Below are 25529 nucleotides of genomic sequence, written 5' to 3'. Positions count from 1 at the left end.
AGCTTGTCAATCCTTTAATCGTCATGAATCATACCCAATTAAGTTGGTCAGGTGTTTCTCAAGGTGCACAACAACTTTCCAACCAATATTTCGTGAGTTATCCAATTAGCTGATTCAGCCAAAAAATAGGGGCAACTGCGTTAATTAATGCCCTTTTTCAATCATGCTTGTCCCCTTTATACCCCCTTATATAGTCCCCTTTGCAGGCAGAGACATAAACGAAAACGATCTAAGCGTGCTGCACTCCTCTGCAGGCAACTCAAGGTCGAACTCAACTGCTCACGCGCCCAGCACCTAGGTAGTGCTACTTTGTGTTCGAAGTAACTTGGAAGTACTAACTCGTTCTTTTTGTTTCAGTAACTCCGTAACTGCGAGTTACATTTCAGGCTCAAGAACTTCGTTACATTTTTCACACGCTAACTTGTAACGAGTTGTTCTTAACGGGTAACTTCTCGATCCATGCTCAACTCCACCTTAGCGCTCCCTGGAGAAGTTTCATGGAAGTACTTATTACACTTTTAATTTCTATTTGTCCCAGAGGCCACGGCAGTTTCTCTTACTGAGAGGCGTGCTTGGCCCACCCTGACACAAAAGGAATAGGACAAGTCTACTACTACTACTACTAGCATAGTACAGCCAATCGTTTTTTGTTTGTTTTTTTCACTTCCAATCGTTTCAAGATGGCGACGTCCAGTCAAGTTGTTGATGACTTGGAAAGTTCGTTTCAGGCGAGTAATGTTTGTTGAGGGGCACTCATGTTTTTAGATAAGTGAAATCTTCGCAATGAAGCAGCAAACGAGAGCCTGTAATTTTACTATTGGTAGCATGACATTGTTATTATTGTCTGCGAGAAAGCGTGGAATGGTAAGTGTCAATTTTCTCACCTAAGGCGAAATTTTCAGGCATGCTTGGCTGCGGTGACTAATCCGGACTACTTTTACGTTAGAGATTCTGAGGAAGTCAAAACAGGTGAGAGAGTGATTGGAGGGGGAGGACCTGTTAGAAACTTGTCTTTCAGGTGTTGAACAGACAATCCAGAGGTTCTTAGACCTTGCTAAACAGATGGAGTGCTTCTTTCTTCAGAAACGGCTTGTCCTATCAGCCCAAAAACCCGAGCAAATGGTCATGGAGGTAAGCGTGTGCTTTTCCCTCTCTGGGAACTTGCATCGCTTTTTTTATTGCAGGACAACACAGAGCTGAAAAATGAGCTCATGCGCAAGGCCCAGCTGCTTCACAAGTACCATGAAAAGATCCACTTCTGGCAGAGCCTCCTCAACGACAATGGCCAACAGCAGCAGCAACAGCAGCAGTCGTCCCTCTTAGGGCCACTCGCGTACCTCGAGCGCACCACTTCCAACATTGGCATGCCCAGATGAAATAAAATCAGTTGTTGGCCACTTGGACCACAAAGCCCATTTGTAAACCAGCCTCTTGCACCTTTGTACGATCGGCCAACAGTTTGCCCCCAAAAAACCAGCGCTGGCGAGCTGGGTCGAGCCCCTCGCGAGCTGCCAGACGTTGTTTAGCTGCCCAGATGCTCTCACCCGTACGCACTGTGAGGGGCACATCAGTTGTCGAGAGACGAACTTTGAGCAGGAGCTCTTGTCCCACACACTCGCTCTCAGGCGAAGGGGAATCTTCACTGGCGTCGGCTACCAGGTTGGCAGGAGCACTCAGGCAGTACATGGGCAGTTGGTAACGGTTGCCCAGCTCGTCGTAGCAGTCCAGCAGGGTACCTGAACAGCAATGGGCACTTGATGAAATCAATAGAATCATTTTGTTTTGGGACGGACCATTTGGGAGCGAGATGTTTGCCCCGTCGATGATCGCCTGGGCCAGGGTAAGATCGTTAGCCTCGGCGGCACAGGCAGCAGCTTTCAAGGCGTCCCAGATCTCTTTCCTTCCTTCAAACGCGGGAGCTGTGTCCCAGAACTCGTCCCTTTTACTACGCAGCTCACCCTCCATGAGAGGCACTTGGCTTTTCCATCGGGGTTTCTCCTGACGCAGGGGCTGGTTCTTTCCGATTGACACTGCAAAGACTGCGTTCTAACACTCGTAATGCTTTCAGCAAACCTACCAGTCTCGGTGGATTCAATGCCGGGCCTTCTTGTGCCCATACAACCACCCATCGCAAAATTTCATGCTAGTTAACATTGTGAGGATTGAAAAAGTATTTCTCAGAGAGACAACACCGCCGTGGTGGTGGCGCTTCCGATCACAATTCCATCATGGACGATCTCTCGGCTCTGCACGAGAAAAAAAACTTGGCCGAAAGAGTCCACTACTACACAAATGGTACGTCTTGTGAACGTCGTAGGAACGGGTGTAGTGATCGAAATTGCTCTTTGCAGCTATTAGCAAAGACTCGGCTGTGCTCCTAACCATGATTGACAAGTTAGGGTGAGTTTCGGTGTGGGGATGCGTTTCGCCGTATATGTAACCACGCGCTTCCGGCAGATACCTTTTGACCAGCCAAGTGCAAGAAAACAGAGAAACGGGCCTGGACTTCATGAACCAAGTGTTACAAGGCGTGGGAGACTGCAGTGATGAACATGGTGTGTGGTAACTTGGTGAACATTAAAACTACCCGGCCGGTCGCGAAAGATACGGAAAAAGATGGTCATTGCGTGGGCCTGTTTCACATTCTTTCTTAGATATTCCTACTCAGGCATTCCTGCACAGGCAATGCACATTCCCACGCAGATCAACAAACGTTCTTTCATAGTAATGTAAATTCCAGAGGCTAAATAGGATGAACGATATTTGAAATGAGGGAGGCAATTCATGTAAAAAAATACTTCTTTTTTAGCAGTTATAAAGGGGACTAGCATGATTGAAAAAGGACATTAACTAACGCAGTTGCCCCTATTTCTTTTTGTTTTTTTGCTGAATCAGCTAATTGGATAACTCACGAAATATCGGTGGGAAAGTTGTTGTGCACCTTGAGAAACACCTGACCAACTGAATTGGGTCTGATTCATGACGATTAAAGGATTGACAAGCTTAACAAAGAAAGCCCGAACAAAATAGGAAAATATTTTAGCAGAGTAAGAAAGTTTCACGTCCCTTGCAGCGATTCTTCTGCTTGAATTCTACACGAGTCGTCTAAGGGAGGGACAAACTGCTCTGAGAGGCTTGTGCGCACTTCTGGTGAGAGTGTGAATATACTATAGGATAAGTACTATCGGATAGTAAGGTAAAATTATCTCCAGATGCGGCATCATTTCTCTAGTGTGGATGGCGTGGCAAGAGCTGCCGATTGCCTCGTAGACCATGCAACCCTCCAACCAGAACGTTTCCTCGTCCTCTCGACTCTAACTCACCTGATGCAAGAGTATCCCAGCGGTGAGTGGCGTGAATGTGCATCGCCCTTGTATGACCGACGTCCCTTTTGTGGCATCAGGCGGACATCTCTTTGTGTCCACTTGCATCCGAGCAGTGGAAGGAGAACGGGATCCGCGCTGTCTCCTCCAGGCTTTTCGTCTGCTGCATCTCCTATGCAGCACTTATGTCCTAGGTACTGCATTGGAATGTTTGGCTCAGCTTGAAATGTACAAACGTATTTGGTACCCAGGGGACGCAGCCGAAGCCCTCTTTGATGTGTGTGCCTGTTACTTCCCGGTAGACTTCAGCCCGGTGGGTGAGATAACAACACCCGTTCGCACCCCATTGACACCATTTTAGCCCCCAGGTGGGGTTGTCACCCGAGAGGACTTGGCAGAGGCCCTGGAACGTTGTCTCACTGCTTCCCTGGCCTTTGGGAACATGTGTGTGGCCCTGGCAGCGGAGAAACTTCCCTCCCTGGATGCCTTGCACCTATTGGTATAAGTATAGGAGTTGTTGTGTAGGAGGATTTATTCATTGAGGAAGGCGAATTCACTTACAGGAAGCTGCAGCTAGGGTCTTTGGTGGGGACTGCTTCCGAGACCACTTGCCTTGCATCTGGAAGGACTTGCGAGACATGGTAAATTAATTTTTACTTAGCCCTTTGAAAGGGTGGCTAAAAATTACAACGGCGTGGCAAAATGGCTTCATACGCAATGTACACAGCTGATGAATTGTGGAAAGCTATTGATTGAGTATTCCTACGAACAGTCTGGAAGCCATTGATAGTCATATTGCTTGGTTACTTTGGTTATGTATACCAGAAAATGTTTTGTGTTTTTCTACTCGAAGCCATGGCTGTACGCAGGCCTTTCTCATACGCGGCCCATAGGAATTCGGTGTCCTTCCGTAGCTGAGTGTGCCTTGTTGGCGCCTCCTGCATGTTCGGCTTCCCTGCGCCGGCGAGTGGAGTATCAGTATACTTGGAAAAATAGCCCACAGATGGCGTGACTATCCTTGCGTTTACTAACCAAGAGCGAAGGGGGCTCCGCCTCCTGGGTGCCGGCCAGTAGGAGGACGCGGAGGGCAGGCACTTTCCAAGCCTCTGCTCTCGCCTTAGAGATAGCACAGTGTTACCATTGTTTCGTGTGTCACAAGGCTTCTCTAACCGACTGCTGAACGAGGCTTAGACAGGAGTGTAGCTACCATTATTTTGCCTGCCGCTGGAGGACTCGATATTTCTGTAAAAAAAAGTGAGGTTCGCTCGGCAATTTTCCAAGTTTAATTGAAAACGATAAATTTCCCTCAATTAAAAATTGTCCAACGCCTTCCTAAATGGCGGCAAAAGTTTCCAGAAGGTAATTGCCCAAAGCCCCGCAATCCTCCAGCGAGTACGTCGCCAGTTAGAATTTTTTATCACTTTAAGTGAAACACCCTGTATACAGGGTGTCCTACCGAAAAAGGGCCAGGGGCTAAAAAAAAGACGGAGTGCTGGACACAAATGGAACCAATTGTACGTGTTTAGCAGCTGTGTGGTCTATCCAAAAATATTTTTTTCATCGCCCCTTGTTAATTAATTAGCGGTAATTAATTTTCTAACTTTTCAATTATAAAAGCTACGAAGTTGTCTCAATGAGAACATCTGATCTCTTTGGTCGCCTGATACCAAAGGCGTTTTCAGAACAAAAATCCGTTCGATAGATCGTTCACAAAAAATTCGTGAAGGAACACCATTTTTTTCTTTATTTTGTTCGTTGCGCATCTCTAGAGGCGCGTCTAGAAGCAGCAATAAGGGGTACAGGCGGGCCACAACACTATAGTGCAGTCGTTGTGGCACCTTATTTGAGAGCGATCCAATGAGACCTACTTTCATAGCGTACTGTATAAGTAGTAATTTTCGCGAGGACCTATTTTTCGCGAAATTTGCAAACGCCCCTTTTTTCGCTAATTTTAAGTCCCGCGAAATATGCGAAGCAATGACAGAAAAGTATGAGAAAGAAATAAGGCCCAGGACACTGATACATCTTATGTACGCGGTTTATTACGCCCTTATACTGCACCTTCAGTTCTGCACCTGATTTCTGCACCTGATTTCGGGACTCTGAGTCAGAAGGACTTAAAAGGGATGAAATGGGTTATTGTCCAGGGTTGTTGTCCTTTTGTTGTGTTCAAGGTGGAAAGCCCCAAAGACGCCTCGTGCGGGGTCGACGCACTGCGGTACTGCAAATTTACGATTCCGCGAATAATTGCCTGATCGTAGCTCCTCGCAACTTCGTGAATTATTGAATCTTTTAAACAAAATTAAGTAAATTGATTAATTTTATTATATTAATTATACTACATTTAATTTAATTAACTAAATTAAATTAGTTAATTTAACTAATTGACTACTTAATTAATTTTTAACAATTGTAAGCGAATTTAACCACTTGTGCAGTATTTTGTGGCTTAATTTACATTTTGGTAATTGTAAGACTGGTCCGCCAGGTGTATTAAAAGGAAGGCTCTTTTTCCTAGCTGTCAACCAAGAGAGAGGCCGTTCTCACTACCTTGACTGCTATTGCCCGTAACTGCCCCCGAGAGTTGCTGCACGTCATGCGGAAGGACCTGGACGAGAAGGAGGTGGCGGAAGCGTTTGCCCGTGCGTCGCACGAGGCGTGCGCTGCTCTGCTAGCCGTGCCCCTACCCTTCGTCACCCTGCAACAGTTGTTGCCTACGTGCGCATCTTGGGGTCTGTTCTCCCCTCAACTAGACCCCGTTGTAGAGCACCTCTTGGCGGAGGAGCCCGACACCAAAGCTGCAGAAGCCCTGGCGGCAGCTCTCCGCATTCCGGGACTCTCGGTGGACAAGCAACGTCTGGGAGACAGCCTGATGGCCTACCCGCACTGGACCCCTCAACACGGTTTCCTGCTTGGTGTCTTGATGGAAGTGGATTCTCAAGTCGGACAGCAAATGTTTCACTTTCTTTGCAAAGAGGTGCTTGCAGGTACCACATTAGGCTTGCATGCATCCCATTATCGCGCTCCAGACATAGTTTCTATCACTTTTTCATAAAAGAACCTGCAATGCTTTGGGAAGATGGTCAATGCCAACCTGATGACTCGTGTTTTCAGATTACCATTCAAGTAGGACACCCTCAGCACTTGGAAAGCTTTCATGTGTTACAGGATCCTACCTTGTGCAAGCAATTGACCAGCTTGCCAGCAGACTGCCTGGTATGCCCATCTACAGAGTTTTCCTTTCACAACAAGCAGCATTTTGTCAGCCCCGTTCTTTCTAAGGCTGCTTTAGACATGTTTAGGCTTGCACGGGCCTCCGTTGGTGCATTTCGCTTTCCAGGTTTCATGGCCATGTGTAAGGATGAGAGTCTTTGGCACGTTAACGCAAAACGTTAACCAAATAGTGTGGAGGATTCAGCTTGTGTACCTGCATAATTGACACATCCAAATTTGAAGTTTTCTACACATATCTAATGTAGTGTCCTAGTGGTCTTGCTAGCAGTGTGCTTGAGATTCGTGTCGTTTCTTTTCTCCAATCTCGGGCTTCCAAGTATGGATTAGGTATGCCTTTAGCAAAATTTTACTTTGGCAGAGACATTGGATACCAACAAACTCAGGGGGCATTCAGTGGCAGCTGCCTGAGATGAGAAAAACGAGCATCTCTCTCTCGCACATGGTGCTGCTCCTGGCTTACTTGTTGGCTTACATCAGGGGCGGATTTAAGGGGAGGGGGCAGGGGGGGGGGCGACCGCCCATCCCCATACGGCTGTGTTCCCTATGTAAAAACCCTATCTCCTGGATGATGCTGTGCCGCAAAGCACGAAATTTTCGTTACGTAAATGTGCACGTTATCCCCGGACTTCCCCGGAGCTATATCTATAAGACAGTTTGCAGATTTTTTAATTACAGGGTGCGATGAGGGTGTCCGAGAGACCAATATACCCCTTTTACCTCTGCCCAAATCGTAAAGGCTCTTCCCTCGTTACTCATTCGCTGGGTTTCCTACCTTTCTACCTTGGTTCAATGTAGTTAGGGAGTGACTTTTTTTCGGGTTAAATGCCTTCCCCAGATTCAGGGGGTAAAAATCGGGCACTGTTTTTAAATCTGTAATATTCGGGGAGAAATCGGGCGATAATTGTGCCTTCGGGTGCTATCGGGTGTTTTTGTTTCTCCTCTTGTCTATGAAGTTCTTTCCTAAACTCTCTTTTTTTTTTTTTTTTCTTTTTTTTTTGCGGGATCGTGATCTTTCAGCAGTAATCCCCGAAGGCATTGACAGTGTTGACACACAGGGTGTATTGCTGGGAACGTAAGTGACCCATTCTTACACGCGTTATGCGTGGCGACCTTTGTTCGTCTTCAGTGGAAACGTCACTCGGAGATTTCATGGTGACTGGAATTCGGGGAGAAACCGGGTTTAACCCGAATTGGTTGGAGGTCAGTTCGGGGGGGGGGGGGGGGGGGAATAACCGGGCGAAATCGGGCTTAACCCAAAAGAAGTCGCTCCCTAAATATAGTGCTTTTGAGTGCATAGAACAACTTTGAAAGTGCAACTCAGTGAGATGACGTTCTCTTCAGGGGATTCACCCGAACATTGCGAGCTTCTCTGCGGATCCATGCTCCGCAGCATAGAGTCTGCCGAGCGTCATAACCTGCAGGTGCCCTACGACAGTTTGCTGCAACGGTTGGTAACGTTGGCAGCCGAGGAGAGCGTCCCACTCCTCAGAGTTGTAACGCGTCACTCTTGTGCAACAACTGTAAAGGAGGTCCTCTGCCAAGTATTGGATGGCGGTCATCCTCCCACGTGGCTGCTGGAATGCCTGCTGTCCGAATGCCCTCAACAAGCGGTGGTGTTGAGGCCCCCGCTGATGGATGCAGTCGTGTGCGTCGCTTGTGTGGTGAATAAAGTAGAAGCTCAAGAGCTGGAGCAGGTTGTGAAGCAGGTAATCCCGCAAGCTCCCTGGACGCGGGCCAAGGTGGACTTGCTGCTCTGGATGACCAAGGGGCTGCTCGTGCGGGGCTACTCCAATCTCCAGGAGTACGTCGCTCTTCTCTGTACGCTATTGGGGGATTGTGCCGTGGGACACTTTGTTGCCTCAAACTTTGAGGTACTGCTCCGGCCATCCGTGCTCACTGCCGAGGGCCACTGCAGAATCTGTCCCATGTACGCGCAGCGCCTCTTTTCCCTCACTGCTCCCGTTCTTGTGGATGCTCTTCACCAGCACGACAACAACAGCGCAGGTTTCTTTCTTTCTTTCCTTTCAAATTTCTCTCAACTTTGGTTTTTGAGGAAATGTCTTTTCAGCGACCCAGAGAAATTTTGTGATGGCGCTCTGCTGTCAGCTCAAGTACCTACCCAAGATAGTTACAGACAGCTACATTGACCAGGTAATTCTGATAGAAACATTTCCTACGCGTGTTCTCTTTACACTGCTTTTACCATGTCCTAGTATCTAGTTGGTCTGGAGCCACATCAAGCCTGTGGGATTTTCCTCTCGCTAGAATCTGTCTCCAACATGTTTGTTCTTATGTGGGTAGAATCCAGGTATCTGTACTTTGCACCAGACAGGCCTCCAAGTGTAATGTTACACACTGTCAGGGCGTCCCACCCGTACCACACAACTTCCTTGGCCATGCGTTCCATGGGCACATGACGCCCGAAAGCACAACGGAATGAACCACAGTCATCGGTTTGTGGGATGCCAAACCGTAGACCCCAGCCCTGCGCACTCTGCATTACTAAGAAGGCATCACTCTTGTGGTATCACAATTTCTTCACAGTCTTATTAAAGAAGCGTATGCCGACATTGAGTGATAAGCTGGAGCTTCAACTTGGACCATACTTGGGACCTTTGCGAACAACGCAAGTGCACAAACTACGTTTTAATCGAGGACAAATACGAGTTATTTTTTATTTGTACGTGCCTCACAATGCCCGCAGGGGAGAGATTTCTGAGGAAACTGAAACGAGGCTTGTCTTGTAATGCGTAGAGAAAGACTGAAAAACGACCGTTTCTTCATGCCGGCAGGTCCACGACGAAGCATGACATCGCTCCCCCACCTTGGCAGTCTCGCTTGCGAAATGGAATACCGTAATTTCACGCGTATTAGCCGCGGCTTATGTGCACAATTTTTTTCTTTCGCCCGCGCTCTGCGGCTTATCTGATGACTATTTTTCCCGGGTATTTTCTCCATATCCCGGTTAACGAAAGGGCCGACACTGTCTCTAGAACAGCACCGCCCCGCCAGTGCACGAACAGCACATAACAGGGGTGCCTTCACATTTGAGTACACTGAACTTCCTGGTACATTCCCCATGCAGCTTTACCGGAACAGGTGACAGTGATTCATGTCGATCAGGAAGACCACTGACCCGTCGATGCAGAAAAAGCACGCAACACAGGCACAATCCGATCTTAGTAGAACACTACAACCGTGCTATAACTTACCTCCTTGCTCGTACACCATGCAGACCCCAAAATTGATTTTAATCTGCACCACTGGTTTACCGCAAAAGTCAGTCGCGTCCTATTGCCTGCGGCTTATCTGCTGGAAATTTTTCAAAGTGTTCCTAAAAACGGGTCCTGCGGCTTATCTGCGGTGCGGCTTACACGCGTGAAATTACGGTAATAACGTAGCATTCCAATGCTGCCTCGCCCGGTGCTATGCTTTACAATGGACGCACTCTTAGTCTGCTGTATACGGGGAAGAGTGGCCACGGTTCTCATGGTCGTCCGAGCTGAGGGTTCAGTGCAAAGACCAGGAATTTGTGAGGAATGAGCCCACAAATGATATGGGATTAAAAAAAGTGGAATCTCTCGGCTTGGGAAGAGGTCTTCCGCATAGATCTTCCAGGAGATCTCCAACGTGACGTAAATGACCGTTCACGAATCACCCCCATTGGGAAACGTTTTTCAACAGATAATCTCAGCATGCTTGTTGTTTGTGCTTTTGTTTCTTGTATCATTTCACATTGGTGGAATCTGCATCAAATGCCCACAGCACAGTGGAAATTTTATCAACTACCGACTGAAAGAGTGCATTGTAGGTCCTTCCGAGTCTACTGCATGTCTTGGACAGTGGCACGGACGATACCCTGGTTGGTCTCCTGCCGTGCCTGATAGACCACGTGGGAGTAGAGCAAGTGGACCAACTTGTGCACCTGGCTCAGCTGCCTCATACCATGGTACCACCACTAATCTCTTTGCCTCTTTTTTTTTTTTTGAAACGACGCTGGTAGATGGCATCCTCGATTAATGTAAACCATTTGTGGTAGCTTTCTCCAACATGCTCAGAACGCACCTATTCTAAGTGCCGTATTCCCAAACTACCCGTAGCCCAAGGTCCCTTGAGGTCCAACATCCACTCAGGGGAGCACGAGTTTCTGAAACTTAAACGTGCGCGCCCTCAGCGAGACTGACAGAAGCGAAATGGCACTGACAAGCTGGTGGTGCACAACTGTGAAGTAAGATGCGAGACAAGGAGTTCACTCAAATTCTCGTCTCGGACAAGAATTTGAGTGAACTCTTTGTGTCGGGTCTTACTTCACAGTTATATGGAAACCAATGTGTCCTCATTTGGGGATTGAGAGGCACTTGAACTCTTACGTTGACTTCTTTTATGTCCGAACCGTTTTGCTGCGAACCGGTTACCGCTATTATTTTTTCCGGTTCTGCTACGGTTTGACACCCTGCTGAGAACATTAACGGATAGGTTGCTTTAAAAGGTGAACCCATGGAAAATATTTACTCCTTCTCAGTTTATATTGTTTTCCTTTATTAGTGTCTTTTCATTATGATGCACGTCAAAGACTTTGACCAGAATGTACGCTGTTTGTTACGTTTTATTTATATTTGCAGATACGAAGGAAAAGTCACCGCCCAAACTCGCTGAACTTGCAGTTCAATGTCGTCACCGCCGCGATAATCTATCATGCGCTAGGGATAGTGCTCGATAGCGAGCACGTGAGATTGTTCCACTGTCTAAACCGTGGAAAGCTGCTATTTAGCTCCCCCCTTTGTTTTCATTCGCCCGCAGCCAAAAAGCGGGACAAAACGCCATCCCACAAGTAGGGCTAAGACCGTAAAAGCGGGCAACAGAATCGGGACGTTTGGTCGCATTGTGAAGGGAGGTGCGGGCACTACCCCGTCATTCACTTTGGGTATTGGAGGAGCTGTGCCGAGACAAAAACATTTTTCAGGCAGTGCGTCAGATGGCCTTGGAGTGCCTCATCAAGGTTGCCAAGCAGGAAGTGCCCCAGATGGTTCGGCGCACAGTTCTCCGCGGTCTCCTTCCCAGCTTGGCAGACCACAAGCGGCTCGTACGGCAAGCTGCTGCTCGGGCCTCTGCTACTTGGTACGCATTGCTGTTGTCTCCGAAGTTCCATCCACTAATTGCAGACGCATTGTTTCAGGGCAATGGCTTGATATTTGTGCAAAACGTGTTTATTGAAATAAATTTTGGCACGACTAGAATATGAAATGACGCACAAAACAAGAATTGCAGACCCTCACGGGCTTGACATAATGAGGGAGGCACAGTGTGTTTGAACTGCAACGGGAGCAGAAGATCTGGAAAGGAAATTTTGTCCGTCGCTCTCAGTGGGTTGGGTCTCGACGGGTTCTCACCTTGCCACACCTCCGACAGTGGTGCCTCCGCCGCAGGATAGTGAACTGCACGCTGCATTCCATGCAGTTTGAGATGAGCTCATCTGGCAACCAGGATGGAGCTGCAAAATTAAATCCATCCTGTCTTTGGAGCACTTAGTAGTGTGGAATATGCATTGTACTAAACATCTAGAAATAAACGGAAATCCCTCTGCCTGGAGTCTGTCGCCTGAAGAGTCGGGAATGTCTTACAGAACACTGTGGAAACGCCGCAGAATTATTGGACGTTTTTGAGGGTTGTACGGAGCTCCAATATCTGCCACCAAGTGTTTGTCCCCACTGACTGCACTATGTGAGCAATATGGCAGTTTTGGTGCTCGTGTCTTCATTGAGGCTACATCCTGAGTGCAGTAACGATTTCCATTGTTTGCTGTTTTGGTGGGAGCTACACCAAGCGGGTTACCTACGCACTGGCTTGGGAAGTGGAATAGGTCCACACGGTTGGCTAATACCAGAGAGAAATTTCACATTTTTATTTTCTTTTTTTCAGAGCACTCGAGTATTAATATAGTGTATAGGAGGAAGAGCCAGCCTCCTCCCAACAATGGTAAAACAATATCATGCATTTCACAGAATTTTTTTTTTCCACTTAGAATATTGCTTTATAGCCTGGTAGTCCAGAATGTCAATGCATCTAAATAAGAAGAGCAAATTTCCCCCTGGCAGTCATTGTACAACCACCCAAGACAGTGCACCAAAAGTGGAGTATATGAGATTCACTGTTATCGCTACACCAAGTAGCCTCCCTAATGATACCTGTCTATAATAGAGGCACGCAAAAAGAACTATGAGGTCGTCCACTAATGTTGAGCTGTTTGTGGCACATTTACTCATCCATTGCCTCTTTATTAAGGGACATTGCAGCCCATGGATAGTCCCTCATTTGAATGGTTTTTCAAACGGCGCTGAAAGACAAACAGGAAGTGATGTTTTATCCGTGCCTCGAGTACCCGAAGGTCACCACACTGAAGGCGGTTATCCGGCTACGTTGTCACGACAAAACATCACTCTAAAAACAGGTGAAGAGTTGAGTGCACCATAACCTGTTAGGGTGTACGCGGGACCTCAATGGTGAAAAGGACAAAGCAAGACGTGGCTGGCGGTAAAGCTTCGTAATGCGGGATGTGCATGTTTAGAACACGCAATCAATATTTACAATGTTTTATTTGTAAGTGGTTTCAGAAGCCCTTTAGCGTTTGTTTTGGAATAGGGTTTTCACTGTGCTGGCTACCAATCGAGACTCGTTGGACAACAGAGCTGGGCATGCGGCAAAAATGCTGTTTCTTTGCTCTTTCCCCAAAGCTACTTCAGAAACTCTAGTAGAATGGCTTCCTATCAAGACCTCATTAACATCTGGAACGTCACTTTACTGTCACGATATTCAGTGGATGCCACTGATTGTAGTATTTAAGCAATATAAAGGCTCCAAAAAGGAACGTTTTTGCACGTACCTCGATCGTCGGGCCGTTCCTGCAAGAAGAGGGAAGCAATTAGAGAAGAACGTAGGGGAGAGAAGTAACCACTTACCTCTTTGGACTGGGAGCCATTCGGAGCATTAATCGCGAATACTTGTTTGAGGATGTGTCGCATTTCGCTGGCAAAGTTTGTCTGCAGCTGATCAGCCACCCCGGCAATGCAAACAAACAAGCTATGCACCAGGTCTCCTCGAGCATCAGCATCCAACTGGCAGAGGGTCTTCTCCAAGCGCCACAACTCTTCCCGTGAGAGGCTCTGCAGCAACTCCCTGGACACAGAATGGCCATGAGTGGACGACAAATATGGCATTGAAAAGACAAACCGAATTTTGCACAGGAGGTTGTAGAAGGGGCGATAGAGTTGCGAAAGATGGAGCGGCTGTCGGTTGGTGACGTCCAAGGGTCCTTCCGGAAAGAGCAGCAGACCCGCCACGATGGCCAGTCGCGGGATAGTGAACATGAGGGCGGGGTCACAGCCGTCCACCATCTCCTTGTCCACCAGTTTCATCTCCATGGCCCGCTGTAAAGTCTCGGAAAAGAGCACCACCACCTCTTGCTGCAGGTGGTACTCATGGGCAGACTTGATGGGCACCATGGCGCTCACATAACTCAACTCAAACTCTGCAAAGAGTCTATCAAACGTGCGTAGAGCATGGCACACTTGGACGGGGTATTCGTGGGGGTTGCGTAGGCACTGCTCCCGCAGGAGGCAGCGCACGTTGTCCAAGGAACGCGTCAGCGCTTTGGCCAGGGGCCGCATGTTGGCACTCTCACGTTCACGGTTCAGGATGTTGGAACCCGCCGCCAGGCACTCGGCGCCGAACCACAGCAATCCCGAAAGGTTCTCCTGCAATACGTCGTCTGGAAACTTGCAGCGAAAGTCTCGGCTGGCTCGCTCCCCCGGAATGGCTTCCTCCATCATTGCCTGGCAGATGCCCACCACCTGCAGCCAATTTCATTCATTTACAACACCTTCAGACGGCTCACTCAACTAAAAAAAGGAGGTAAAGGTTATACCCGCCCAGATGTCTGCAAATAAGCATCAATCAACGTCCTTTAATGGCATTTTATTGGTCAATTCCGAATGGCATAATGTTCCTCAGTGGTTTTCACGTTTGTGAGAAACATTTTTGTCGCGTTGCTTTTTTTCTACAAATATAATGACTGCGGGTACATCTACGTCAACTAGTGCAGGTACAGTGCAGATGCAGATACGTTACGTGCGCTCACCCCTAGTGATGGCCAGCCTGCCATCACAGATACCTTATGCTGCGAAAATCAACTCTGCACTTGAACCGATGTTGTTTAAGGACAGGCTGATGGGTGGAGTGTATCGACCTCCCAATTTGGGAGAAGGCCATGCCAATGTGGTGTATAGGTAGGTCCAGGTTAATCCCCTGGTGCTGGCACTCATTGGCTTTCTCGTCAATTACTCGTTGACTGTTTATGTGCCCACCTTACTCCCTACTTTTGCAAATAAAAAGGTTGTCTCTCATCCAAGCCACCAGGTAGTCTCTGCAAAATTTAGGCGATGCTCTGCCTTACATTTTATCACAAGTGGGATCAACTGATTTGGACTCATTTGAATGGTAGCCTGCAATGCTGAGAAGGCACTGCGCATGTCCCCGGGAAGCTTTACGGAGAATTCGGAAGGTCACTTCGTGGCAACGTGGCCTAGTGCTCGGAAATTGCTAGGTCGGCAGCCAAGCTGGATCACGTGACCGTTGCCACCCGAACATGAGTGCCAGAAATCCAGCAGTTTCAGTCACTTGGATCACGCCAGGGGCACCGCGGTCACCCGTCTTCGCGTTCTGTCGTCTGCTAAACCACATGAACTTGGACGTGTGGGCCATTGAGGGCACTCGCCACAGTTGCTGTGCAGATGTGATGACACCGGAAATAGTTGGGCAACCCGCTGCTCGGTCATTTTGAGACTGGGCAAAGAAGTGCTAGTTGGAATATTCCGGGCGCTCGGAAAGCGCCACGTGAACACGCGAGATTTTGCTTCGCTTTGACCAAGCGAACGTGACTGCTCTGAATCTGGTAAAAAAATGTTGCCACGAAATGACCACACGAATTCGCCATTAGTGTGTAAAAGCAATGATGGCTGTTGACCTCTGGGCAACCACCATCAAGCCACCGTCCAAGCAGAGCATGAGATTCAGCGCAAATAAAGATGCGCGTCTTTGCACAAATTTCCCGACGAGGTTAGTTTTTAATTTTTCGTGTGGATTACGCTGCTGCAGATAATAAGGTCATAGTTGTTGGTCACCATGTGGCAACCTAACAAAGGGACAAAACCGGGACAACTTGGATGAAATCAAACAATCGGTGTGTTTGTAGCCTGCCTCGACAATTCTCGTTGTTCAGCTCGGTGATTGGTAAGTTGACCGTAAATCGTGGTGGTTCATGACACTGCTTGGCTCTGTTGGTTCTTGCAACAGTTAAATCAGTGGTGAACAGTTGGTCTTGGCAACGGTCAATGGGTAGACCGCGATGACGTCTGCTGGCACGACAAGTGTCGGTGATGGCATTGCGATACATTTCACTGGACTGTGTCTGACAACGTATCGTCAAGAACACACCTCGAGCTGAACGAGACATTAACTGAATGACTAACAAAGTCGCACATCCAAGCGATGGACCAGTTAGTGGTCATCTGAAGCGACACTTAGTGTCGCGCTGTGTTTACACTCATTGCCGCCACACAGCAAAACTACTGTAACAATCATCATGAGAAGGAACGCGACAGAAAACACAGACAGAACAAGTTCATTTTCCCAATCCACCTACTCCCGAAGGTTGCACGAAGCAAAAGCGGGCAGGTTGACCAATTTTTGGCTAACGTTGTTCGGGGACTTCTCAACGAGGTTGGCCTCCACAATCTCGCGGGTTTAACCTTGAACAGTGTTTGCGAACCAATGCTCATTTACTGTACCCAGTGCTGTGGCTTACAGCATCGTTCCGAGTGAAAGCAGCGGACGTACCATAGTGATGTCAAAATGAATGAGTCAAGTGGCATGGTGCATTTTAATAGGCGGGTTAATGGATTGGCTCTCAACTGGGAAGGAACTTGTATGCTCTCTAGTGTTCACAACTGTAACCACTATGGCTTATCAATGTGTCATGTCCAGCTTTTTCGCTTCGCGTTACGTGCTGGATAGTTGGGTACTTGGTCGGAAAGTACCCAACACACACTATCTGAAATGATACTCAGAAATGTGCTCGCACAAGTGCCAAACTTCCCCTCGGCTGAAGCAGGAGATAAAGCTTCCAAAGGGTACACTTAGAAAGATAGTAAGTTCTGACAAAACGGCAGTTGTCTGCCCAGTTCCAGGTACAAATATATACGTTACTCTCTTGTTTTTCGGAATCTAATAGACAGGTTTAGGAAAGAGATGGTTTCACGGTACGTAAAAAGTCACGGCAACAACTTTAAGCGACCAAAATTGTCTCACTCAATAAGTGTGTGACCGTCATACTGATAACTGGTGAAATTTTACTGACCCTGTCTTGGCAGAGCCGCAACTGGTTCACGAGGGCCGAGCACCGTTCTGGGTCTTTTCGGCCGTCAAAGCTATCCAGCTCGGTTGCTACCACGTTGAGTTCCTGATCGGCCCAGTAAAACTGGGCCAGCCAGCAGCTATCTTCTCGCTGTGAAAAAGCATCCCACGAGATTCTTTCGACACTTTGGCTCGAAAAACTAACCTTTGGTTTGTAGAACCATCGTCGAAGAGAGTTCATCGTTCCTTCCTTGTCATGTTTCCACACTTCCGCCCTTCCGCCTACGTCACTTCCGTTGGAGGATCATGAATTTCGAAGCGTTTCACGCTGATAACAAAAATAACGCCGTCGTGGTTTCTGCTGTTCCTGAAGCCACAAAACAGCAACCATGTATGCTCGGCATCGACGAAGCTGGAAGAGGGCCTGTATTAGGTAGCCGATGTTAAAGGTACCGCTAGGTACTCATCTTTATTCTTTGTCAGGACCCATGGTGTACGCATGTGCCTATTGCCCGCTCAAAGATGAACAATCACTCAAAGAGCTAGGATTTGCGGGTGAGTACTGATAGACCTTCGTAGATATTCCCTTCGTAGACACTAGCTCTTCGCAGATTCGAAAACACTGACGGAAGGCAAACGTGAAGAGTTATTTAAAGAAGCCAACAACCGAGCTGAATGGCTAGGCTGGATGCTGAGAGTGATTTCGCCCACCGTCATCTGCAACAGCATGCTCAACATGTGAGTCCCATATTTCTTGCTGCGCTTCTCTACTAAATAGCGTCTTTTAGCTGCAAGTACAGTTTGAACGCCGTGAGTCATGAAGCAGCCATGGCCCTCATCCGTGGAGCTCTCGACAGCGGGGTCAACGTCAAGCAGGTGAATGGTAGCAAACGTTTCCCTCTACTTTTCTCGACGTAAAATCCTCTCCCAGGTCTACGTGGACACTGTGGGGCCGGTGGACAAGTACCAGGCCAAGCTGGAAGCTGCATTTCCCGATTTGACCATCACGGTGGCCAAAAAGGCAGACGCTACTTTTCCCATCGTTAGCGCTGCCAGCATTTGTGCAAAGGTGACCCAACCTTTTTCCAGCACCTCGAACCAGCGTCTTGTGAGCAATTTCGAGACTGCGTTCACAAGAAACCATGCAGTGACTGGAGAATGCGGGTTCAAATCGAACTAGTGGCGTCTTTTTTGTAAAAAGCGATAAAAACCGGGCTGTTTGGTGGTACATTTTAAAAGCGATAAGACCCCAGTGCAGGGGACACAAAAAGAACACACACAAAGCACTGACTGACAAACAGATTTTTTAATGCATCAGACATACGCTTAAGTATGCCACTCCTCCGATCGAACCCTAGTGGAAGCATTCAACTCAACACAACTCAAATGTCTTGGGCCAGCGACTGGATCTTACATGTATGCTGGCAAAGCCGATCATTTAGGCAATCAGTCGATATCATTTGCAAAAATGGACACACGTTCAACAGAAGCACGCACGCGGAGTACAAGTATTGTTTGTTACCTATTATTATAATTATCATTTATTGTTTTTTGTCATTATTATTGTCGTTTATTACCTACAAGGTACAGCCTCTATTTTTAGGTACAGCCGACTGAGTGGTCACGTGAGGTGACGTGAAAACACCACTGCGCACTAAGTATTCCGAACTCACCTGGAGTCTCTGACTCCCAACTGACTCGCGCATTCTATGTCGCCCTCATTCGGAAACAATGCCGCTGGTTGACAGTTATGAATCACCTGAAGCACCTCTTGCAGGTGACTGCTGTTTCTTGGTCGATTGAGCTGTCAAAAGTTGCTCTGCGATTTTCTTGCACTCTCGGACTGTGCCAAAATGAAATTGGTCAGCCGCGTGAAAAGTGATTATTTTACAAGATTTTTACCAGCTTGCACACTGATGCATAATGTAAAACCCCGAAACGAGGGAACACGAGAGGACATACACAACACGAAGTCTCGAACATAGCTGAAAATTTTACTTCACATACAAGAAATATATATACAGTGAACCCTCGTTATCATGACCATGGTCGTTCCCGAAAATTTTGGTCATAATGCGGAATTGTCATATTAACGGGGGCATTCGCAAAGGTTTCACTAAATTGTTCCCTGGTCATAAAGCGCGTATGTCAGATTATCGGGGGTCATATTAACGAGGGTTCACTGTACACAAACGGGGGAAGAGAACAACGAGCTGAGGACAAAATAGGAGTTATTTTGTCCTCAACTGGTTGTTTCTCTTCTTTTGTGGAGTTGAGCAGAGACAGAAAACAACCTACGAATCTAACGCGTGGGATTTTTCTGCGGGCACGTACAGGTGGCGAGGGACAACGTCACATCCCAGTGGTACTTTCCCGAAGGCATCTCGGATGAAGACTACGGATCTGGTTACCCTGGAGGTGAGGACCACCGGTGCACAGGCGTACATTGTTGAGGCATTTTCTCTTCTCGCAGATCCCGTCACGCAGAAGTTCCTGTTGCAGAGCATGGATTCGGTCTTTGGCTTTTCCAGCTTTGTTCGCTTCAGTTGGATGACAGCTGACAAGATCCTCCAAGAGAGGGCGTCGGCCGTGTCCTGGTCAGTCTAAAACTTGCGCCTTCCTTTGTGTTTACCCTGTTAAGAACGTCGTTAATGGATCAAGTTCTGTCGTTCTTTTGTTTGCCGCAGTTTTTAATTAGTGAGACGCTTTCGTAGTGAAATGCCGTAAATTCAAATGTTCGTGACAATCGCCGATTCTTTTATTTATTTATTTATTTATTTTTTAATTGGTGCAGGTAGAAGCCTCACGTGGAACAATAGTTCTTGGGGATGCAGCTCAAAATACCTTACCTTTTTCACATTTATTCACCCCCGCATGGTATGGCAAAATACGGCGTGCAATTTTTCTGTAGTGGAAAGGTGTACTATGCAAAGCAAGTTTCTCCCTCGCCCTCTGATGGCACGCCTAAATGGCGCCACTTCCCTCCTGTTTGTGAGGTTTTAACTGCTTTCAGTGGCAATTCAGGAACGATGTGTTCACTGCCGCCTATTGAGTAGTCTTCCAGGTATGTCCTCAAAGTTTTGTGCACGTGTGCATTGTACATTGCGCATTAGCGGAGCTTAAATATGTAAAATTTGTAATTTTCCCAGTTTTCGATTGCCATTTTCAGGATGTGACGGTCCATGTCCACACAGCTGCGAGGTGCTTTTCAATAAAGAAGGCATTCCACTACATAATAGTTAGGTTAGGTTGGGTTGGGTTAGGGCTCACCCCTCCTACCGTGAAGGACTTGTGATTCCCCTGGTGACACTGCTATGAGGATTGCAGTAGGAGAGAATAGAGATACGTAAAGTGTGCTGCCCTATTTTGTACACACTCGAAATTGTTGATGAGGTATGACTGGTAGGGGTAGATTGGCATATTCAAGTTTGTTACGCACAAATGTCTCATATGCTACAAGTTTGACTTGAGTGGGTGCCTGGTTTAGCTTTCGCATTATGAAACCTAAGAATCGATGTGATTTGGATATGATAATGATGTGATGGATATGGTGCTAATGTTACAATTCCATGACAAATTATCAATGTAACACGTAAACAACGGTATTGAGAAACTCTTTCTAGATCGAGGGATTCAGTTTGATTTACCAGGAGAAAAAGATATGGGACTATATGTACATTGTAACCTCTTGTACCATATTGGTTTTGTCAAAGAAATCTGAAAAAGATATCATATTTTGAAAACCTAACCTGATCATCGTCATAAGGTAGAGCAGATATTTGTTCTTACTAATCAGTGCAGGTCATCGCCGCTACTCTGTTGCATCCAAGATTGGAAACCGCTGCCTCGAGAAATAGTAAATGAACCAGACAATCGTAATTTACGGCTACAGATGGCGCTGTCTTCCATTTTGCGCTTTTTGGTGGATAACTGTGGGGAAGGCCGTGCTTTTCGCGAGTCGTATGGCAGCCTCTACGGATGAAGATAAACTGATGAACATGAACGATGTTTGTATTGGCAATAAAGGTCACGCTTGTCAACTACATAGCGCTTCCTGTTTAGCGAAATCAGTGGAAAACAATTTCATTCTCTCGGTTCTGCTGAGCAGACGACGGGAGCACGATGATTGCGAAAGCGTTTCATCATCATCTTCTCTAGCGTTTAATTTGCACGTTTTAATCACGCCGCCGGGAAAGCGACAGTATCACGTGACTGCATGCTTGGCAAATTTTGCGTCCTCGTGCAACAGATGGCACTGTGGGCTGGGGCACGCGCTCCTCGTACCTTCTCTGGTCACGGAAGAGAGTGAAGTTTCATCTCCTAGTCTTCTTACCCCGTGCTTTGTACAGTGTAGTTTTTGTTGTAGTAACAAACACCTTTGAGGTAAATAAATGAAACAATGCATGTTTTGACATGCTAATGGAAAAGGGTATATCGTTGAACGGGGGTAGTTATGTGCTGATATGACCGTAGTATTAATTTTCAGGCCGAAAGAAGACGAGAGTGGGCAGTCCATACGGGCCTTCTTGAAGCGCTGCTCGGATGGGACGTCCAAGGCAGCGCCCAAAAGTCAATTTTTTGAGCACCGCTTGCTGCATCAGGTTACATCTTTGTAAAAATAAATCCCATTGTGATCTGTGGTTGTGTTGCAGAAACCATCCTGTTTCCCCAAACGTCATCCGCATGGCAGGTATTGCCATCATCTCCGAGGAATTTGAACGAAAGTAAGAAAAGTGCCATCTTTTGAGCCCTTCTTTAGTGTTTGTTTTATCCCCGATGAGGCTCTTTCCCAATGACGCTGTCAACCACACATCTCTCAGCTCTCAAGTCCTCGGAAGAAATGTTTTACGACAACAGCGCCTGATAGAGTATGTGTGCTGTCCTCCTCTTCTGTATCGCTTTCTGTTATTTGGGATCATCTTTCTGTTTCCGTTTCTGCATGTCGAGCTTCGTCTTTTACGCTGGTCTGCCTGTGCTTGTCGTGACCTCTCCTCTTTGGTCCTCCGTGCTCTCGTTTCGCCGCAGCAAGTATTTCTCTTCTCTGTATTTCAGCTGTGAGTGTCAAATGTTGCGCAGCTACTCGGAATTCTTTTTATTCTTCCAAGAATTTCAGTTTTTCCCCGTTTCAAGTTATTACGGAAATATCGCTAAGCTGCGTTTTCTTATTCGACCAGGGTAACCCTCACGGAAGTAGGTGACGTACGAGGGTTAGCCGTCACATGGCCAGAGGGTGAGTGGTGACAACCACAGGTGTGACACAAACCCGCCATTGTTGTAGCTACCCTCAAGTGGGCGCTTTTTTGCAAAACCGACATCTTGTCCTGGTCACACGTCATAGGCAACGTTACTTTGAGGTCAAGGCTTTAGCGCTTGCCGACAGATTGATGTTGCCATAAAGTTGAGGTGAACATATTTTGCCAGCGTAAACTATACGGTGCTTCTTCCGCGACATGGTAGCCCATTTCGCTTTAGTTTAAGTACATCACGTATAGTGCCTTAATGTGGGGTCGTCATCGCATATTTGGAAGTGGTCAACAGTACAGGCCCCCTACAAAACTGCGCATTTGTGTGTGGTGACGTTTTCTGTGACATGTGACCATGATTTGTCTGCAACACATTGCACTCGCCCAGCACACTTTCGTCTACCCAATCAGGGCCACTTTTCACATGGTGACACGGGGTGCGTAGAGTTTGTTTATTTATTTATTTATTTATTTACCCTCAGGGCTACAGCATTAAAGAGGGGAGGGGCTTGAAACAAAGCAGGAACAATGTGGAATACAATAAAAAAAAATAACAACACAACGAACCAAAAACACGAGCATAGATAGTATCACTGGTGGACAATCAGATTAGTATATGTAAAGCTTAAATAATCTTCACGTGGTCGTGAAGCAGTTTTCTGAACTGTCTACCGTCAGTGATGGAGGTAAGGTGACCCGGGAGATGATTCCATTCCAGTGAGGTTTTAGGTAAAAATGAGTCAAAACACGTTTTAGTAGTGCAGGATGGGACACCAACTTTCTGGCGATGATCAAGCCTTGATGAGACGTATGATGGATGTGCAATTAAATGGAGTTTTAGCGTTTCGCTGTAGTAATATATCTTATGGAACAGACAGAGTCGAGCAAACTGGCGGCGAACAGTCAAGGGAGATAGGTTAAGGGCTGATTTCATCGCAGTGACACTGGCTGTACGACTATAATTTCCGAGAATAAACCGTGCAGCACGGTTCTGAACCATTTCCAGTTGGTGAATGAGTGATTGTTGCCCTGGATCCCACGCCGAAGCGGCATACTCTAATTTAGGAAGAATTAGCGTTCGGTAGAGTGTTAGTTTTACGTTGAGCGGTGCGAGTCTGAAGTTGCGGCGAATGTACCCTAGAGTGCGTGTGGCGTTATTGGTTATATATTCAACGTGCTGACCCCATGAGAGATTAGAGGAAACGTGTACGCCTAAATATTTATATAGTGTAACTTGTTCTAGTACGGTGTTACCAATCATGTATGTGGGACATTCGCTGTTACTACGAGACACTCTCAGGTGTTTACATTTAGTGAGATTTAGTTCCATATGCCACGTGGAGCACCATGACTGTAGTATGTTCAGATCTGACTGTAATTGCATGGAATCTGAACGTTCTGTTATTTCACGATATAAAACACAGTCGTCAGCGTAAAGACGTACAGAACATGAAAAAAGGCCGGGGAGATCATTAATGCAAATTAAAAAAAGCAATGGACCGAGAACCGATCCTTGTGGTACCCCGGACAGAACAGGAACTAGGCTTGACGTGCTGTTGTTAGCTAGAACGTATTCATGACGGTTGGTTAAGAACAATTAGATCCAGGCGATAACATTATTATCGATATTAATCGCGTGTAGCTTATGAAGTAGAAGTACGTGACTGACCTGGTCAAATGCTTTAGAGAAATCAATGAATATGCAATCCGTGTTATAACCACGATCCAAGGCCTTGTGCAGATCGTTAATGAAAGACACCAGCTGGGTTTCACATGAGTAATGTTTAGTTATGTAATAGTTCATGTCTCCCGTGTCGTCTTTCGTCTTGGTCGTCACTACAACGGAGTGGTCACGTTGCACGCATCGTTTCTCGAGCCCGAAGTTAGGTTGTTCGCGACTTTAGGACGGTCACGCCGTGATCATGCGGTCATCGTAAGGGAGAGCCTAAAGAATTCTCGTCTTTCGGCTCCCGCTTGGTCGCCGTGAGCAAACATGGCCGATCTCCAACCTCTCTTTGTTGCCGTAGGAATGAGCGCGCAGTATCCACTGGATCTCGTGGGCTTTGCGATGCCTTCAGCAGTGCAGTGAAGAAAATATTTTGCGAAAACATATCACAAGGTTCCGAACTTGATGAAAGTAATGTGTTCGTTGGATTCGTGCAACAGTTGCGTGAGCTGAGGTATGTGCGGCATCTTGGGCAAAGAAAGGTGTATAGTGGGTCACATACTGATGGTGAAGGTGAAGACGGTCACAGACTGCAGTACCCAATATGTACTACAAACCTGGTTCCACCAATAAGGATTAAGAAAGATACGTTGTATACACATCATCAAATCTTGGTTAAATACGTGAAGTTGTAGACCCGAGTCTTTGCCCCGGCATCACTAAACACGCTGTCGTCCCTGGGGTATCCGAGGTTTATCATACAGGGTTGGATAGGACGTCCGTCGGAGGGTGAAATCGATCATCAAGGTACCCCCGTGTGTCAAAGTGGGACTAATACACGTCCTTACGATATCCTTATGATTGCCCCCCTAGGACGTTATCAATGACTGATTTAAGACAGTGTGATGACACATCAGGGACATAATCTAGCATGGTTTTATTGTGTATCTTATTTGTTTCATCAGAGACCACACGCTGTCTTGACAACTTCTGTTTCACTGATCCATTACTGTCAATTCATATTGATAAACTGCCGCAATGAAGTATAGCACTTTCCACACACAGACGTGCATACATCACAACATGGATATTTGAATTAGAGCACTGCACGGGCCCGGGCTTACCCGAAAGCCGGGCCCAGGTTTCAGCTACCGGGCCCGGGCCTGGTACGGGCTAGACAACGCTGGCCACGGACATGTACGCGAACATATTTCACGAGACTGGACAGCTGAATTTTCGTGTCACTTTTTTTTTCCCATTGGGTATGGGATATATCATGGTAGTCTCATATGAGAACTATCACTTTTTTATATATGATCATGCTTATTGCGTGTAATGGGTCGGGATTTCACACTGAGAGACCGGCACGAGGGTATCAGTTAGGTTAGGTGTCTGACATATTTCGTTCGCGTGAGAGTTCGAGAAAGGGGAATTAACACCGGTGCATGCGCAATAGAGCGGAGATGAGTCTCTTGAACCGCCGCCCACGCGCCGCAAGCACAGAGCGGCTCGCCTGACGTTTCTCGGGTACAGGTGTATTAATTAGGCTGTCCTTTATGAAAGGCATTAAATCTCTGATAAGTCAAACGTCACCGTGACGTTATCACGACGTTGGTAGACATAGTGAAACCGAAACAGCACGGGAGACCATATTCG

The 25529-nt window shown here is 47.0% G+C and overlaps 5 protein-coding genes across 7 annotated transcripts; 3 read left to right on the top strand and 2 right to left on the bottom strand.

Annotated features, from left to right (window-relative positions):
- Positions 1–365: 365 nt before the first annotated feature.
- Positions 366–1403, top strand: LOC135377273 (mediator of RNA polymerase II transcription subunit 28-like). Its single transcript, XM_064609588.1, has 5 exons — positions 366–444; positions 539–728; positions 903–969; positions 1019–1131; positions 1185–1403. The coding sequence occupies exons 2-5, from the start codon at positions 681–683 to the stop codon at positions 1374–1376; spliced, it is 420 nt and encodes a 139-aa protein (XP_064465658.1). The 5' UTR covers positions 366–444; positions 539–680; the 3' UTR covers positions 1377–1403.
- On the bottom strand, positions 1124–2239 carry LOC135377271 (ubiquitin domain-containing protein 1-like). The gene is made up of 3 exons (XM_064609587.1): positions 2078–2239; positions 1794–2030; positions 1124–1736 (listed from the first exon to the last, which is right to left on the bottom strand). Exons 1-3 carry the CDS (start codon positions 2127–2129, stop codon positions 1384–1386), a joined length of 642 nt encoding a protein of 213 aa, XP_064465657.1. The 5' UTR covers positions 2130–2239; the 3' UTR covers positions 1124–1383.
- LOC135377267 (uncharacterized) lies at positions 1633–12146 on the top strand. Of its 2 annotated transcripts, none has more exons than XM_064609582.1 (16): positions 1633–2295; positions 2352–2400; positions 2458–2555; positions 3074–3150; positions 3213–3345; positions 3404–3517; positions 3575–3640; positions 3692–3822; positions 3887–3964; positions 5842–6310; positions 6438–6539; positions 7899–8561; positions 8626–8708; positions 10369–10506; positions 11521–11675; positions 11734–12146. In XM_064609582.1, the coding sequence occupies exons 1-16, from the start codon at positions 2229–2231 to the stop codon at positions 11744–11746; spliced, it is 2436 nt and encodes an 811-aa protein (XP_064465652.1). In that variant the 5' UTR covers positions 1633–2228; the 3' UTR covers positions 11747–12146. The 2 variants fall into 2 exon arrangements, with proteins under 2 accessions (XP_064465652.1, XP_064465651.1); XM_064609581.1 differs by having other exon boundaries at positions 1634–2295; positions 3575–3636; positions 3685–3822.
- Positions 11743–17279, bottom strand: LOC135377268 (lateral signaling target protein 2 homolog). 2 transcript variants are annotated; one of them, XM_064609583.1, is made up of 7 exons: positions 17170–17279; positions 16969–17115; positions 13785–14404; positions 13514–13730; positions 13438–13456; positions 11948–12048; positions 11743–11890 (listed from the first exon to the last, which is right to left on the bottom strand). In XM_064609583.1, exons 1-7 carry the CDS (start codon positions 17203–17205, stop codon positions 11789–11791), a joined length of 1242 nt encoding a protein of 413 aa, XP_064465653.1. In that variant the 5' UTR covers positions 17206–17279; the 3' UTR covers positions 11743–11788. The 2 variants fall into 2 exon arrangements, with proteins under 2 accessions (XP_064465653.1, XP_064465654.1); XM_064609584.1 differs by lacking the exons at positions 16969–17115; positions 17170–17279 and adding an exon at positions 16449–16520.
- LOC135377269 (ribonuclease H2 subunit A-like) lies at positions 17016–23742 on the top strand. Its single transcript, XM_064609585.1, has 10 exons — positions 17016–17397; positions 17448–17519; positions 17576–17702; positions 17753–17840; positions 17896–18033; positions 19301–19382; positions 19438–19561; positions 21451–21565; positions 21617–21688; positions 21746–23742. Exons 1-9 carry the CDS (start codon positions 17271–17273, stop codon positions 21680–21682), a joined length of 939 nt encoding a protein of 312 aa, XP_064465655.1. The 5' UTR covers positions 17016–17270; the 3' UTR covers positions 21683–21688; positions 21746–23742.
- Positions 23743–25529: the final 1787 nt, after the last annotated feature.

The sequence above is a fragment of the Ornithodoros turicata genome, chromosome 1 (genome assembly GCF_037126465.1).
Source record: "Ornithodoros turicata isolate Travis chromosome 1, ASM3712646v1, whole genome shotgun sequence".
NCBI lineage: Eukaryota > Metazoa > Arthropoda > Arachnida > Ixodida > Argasidae > Ornithodoros > Ornithodoros turicata.
The sequence above is the reverse complement of the archived record's forward strand: the minus strand, read 5'-3'. Positions and strand labels throughout refer to the sequence as shown.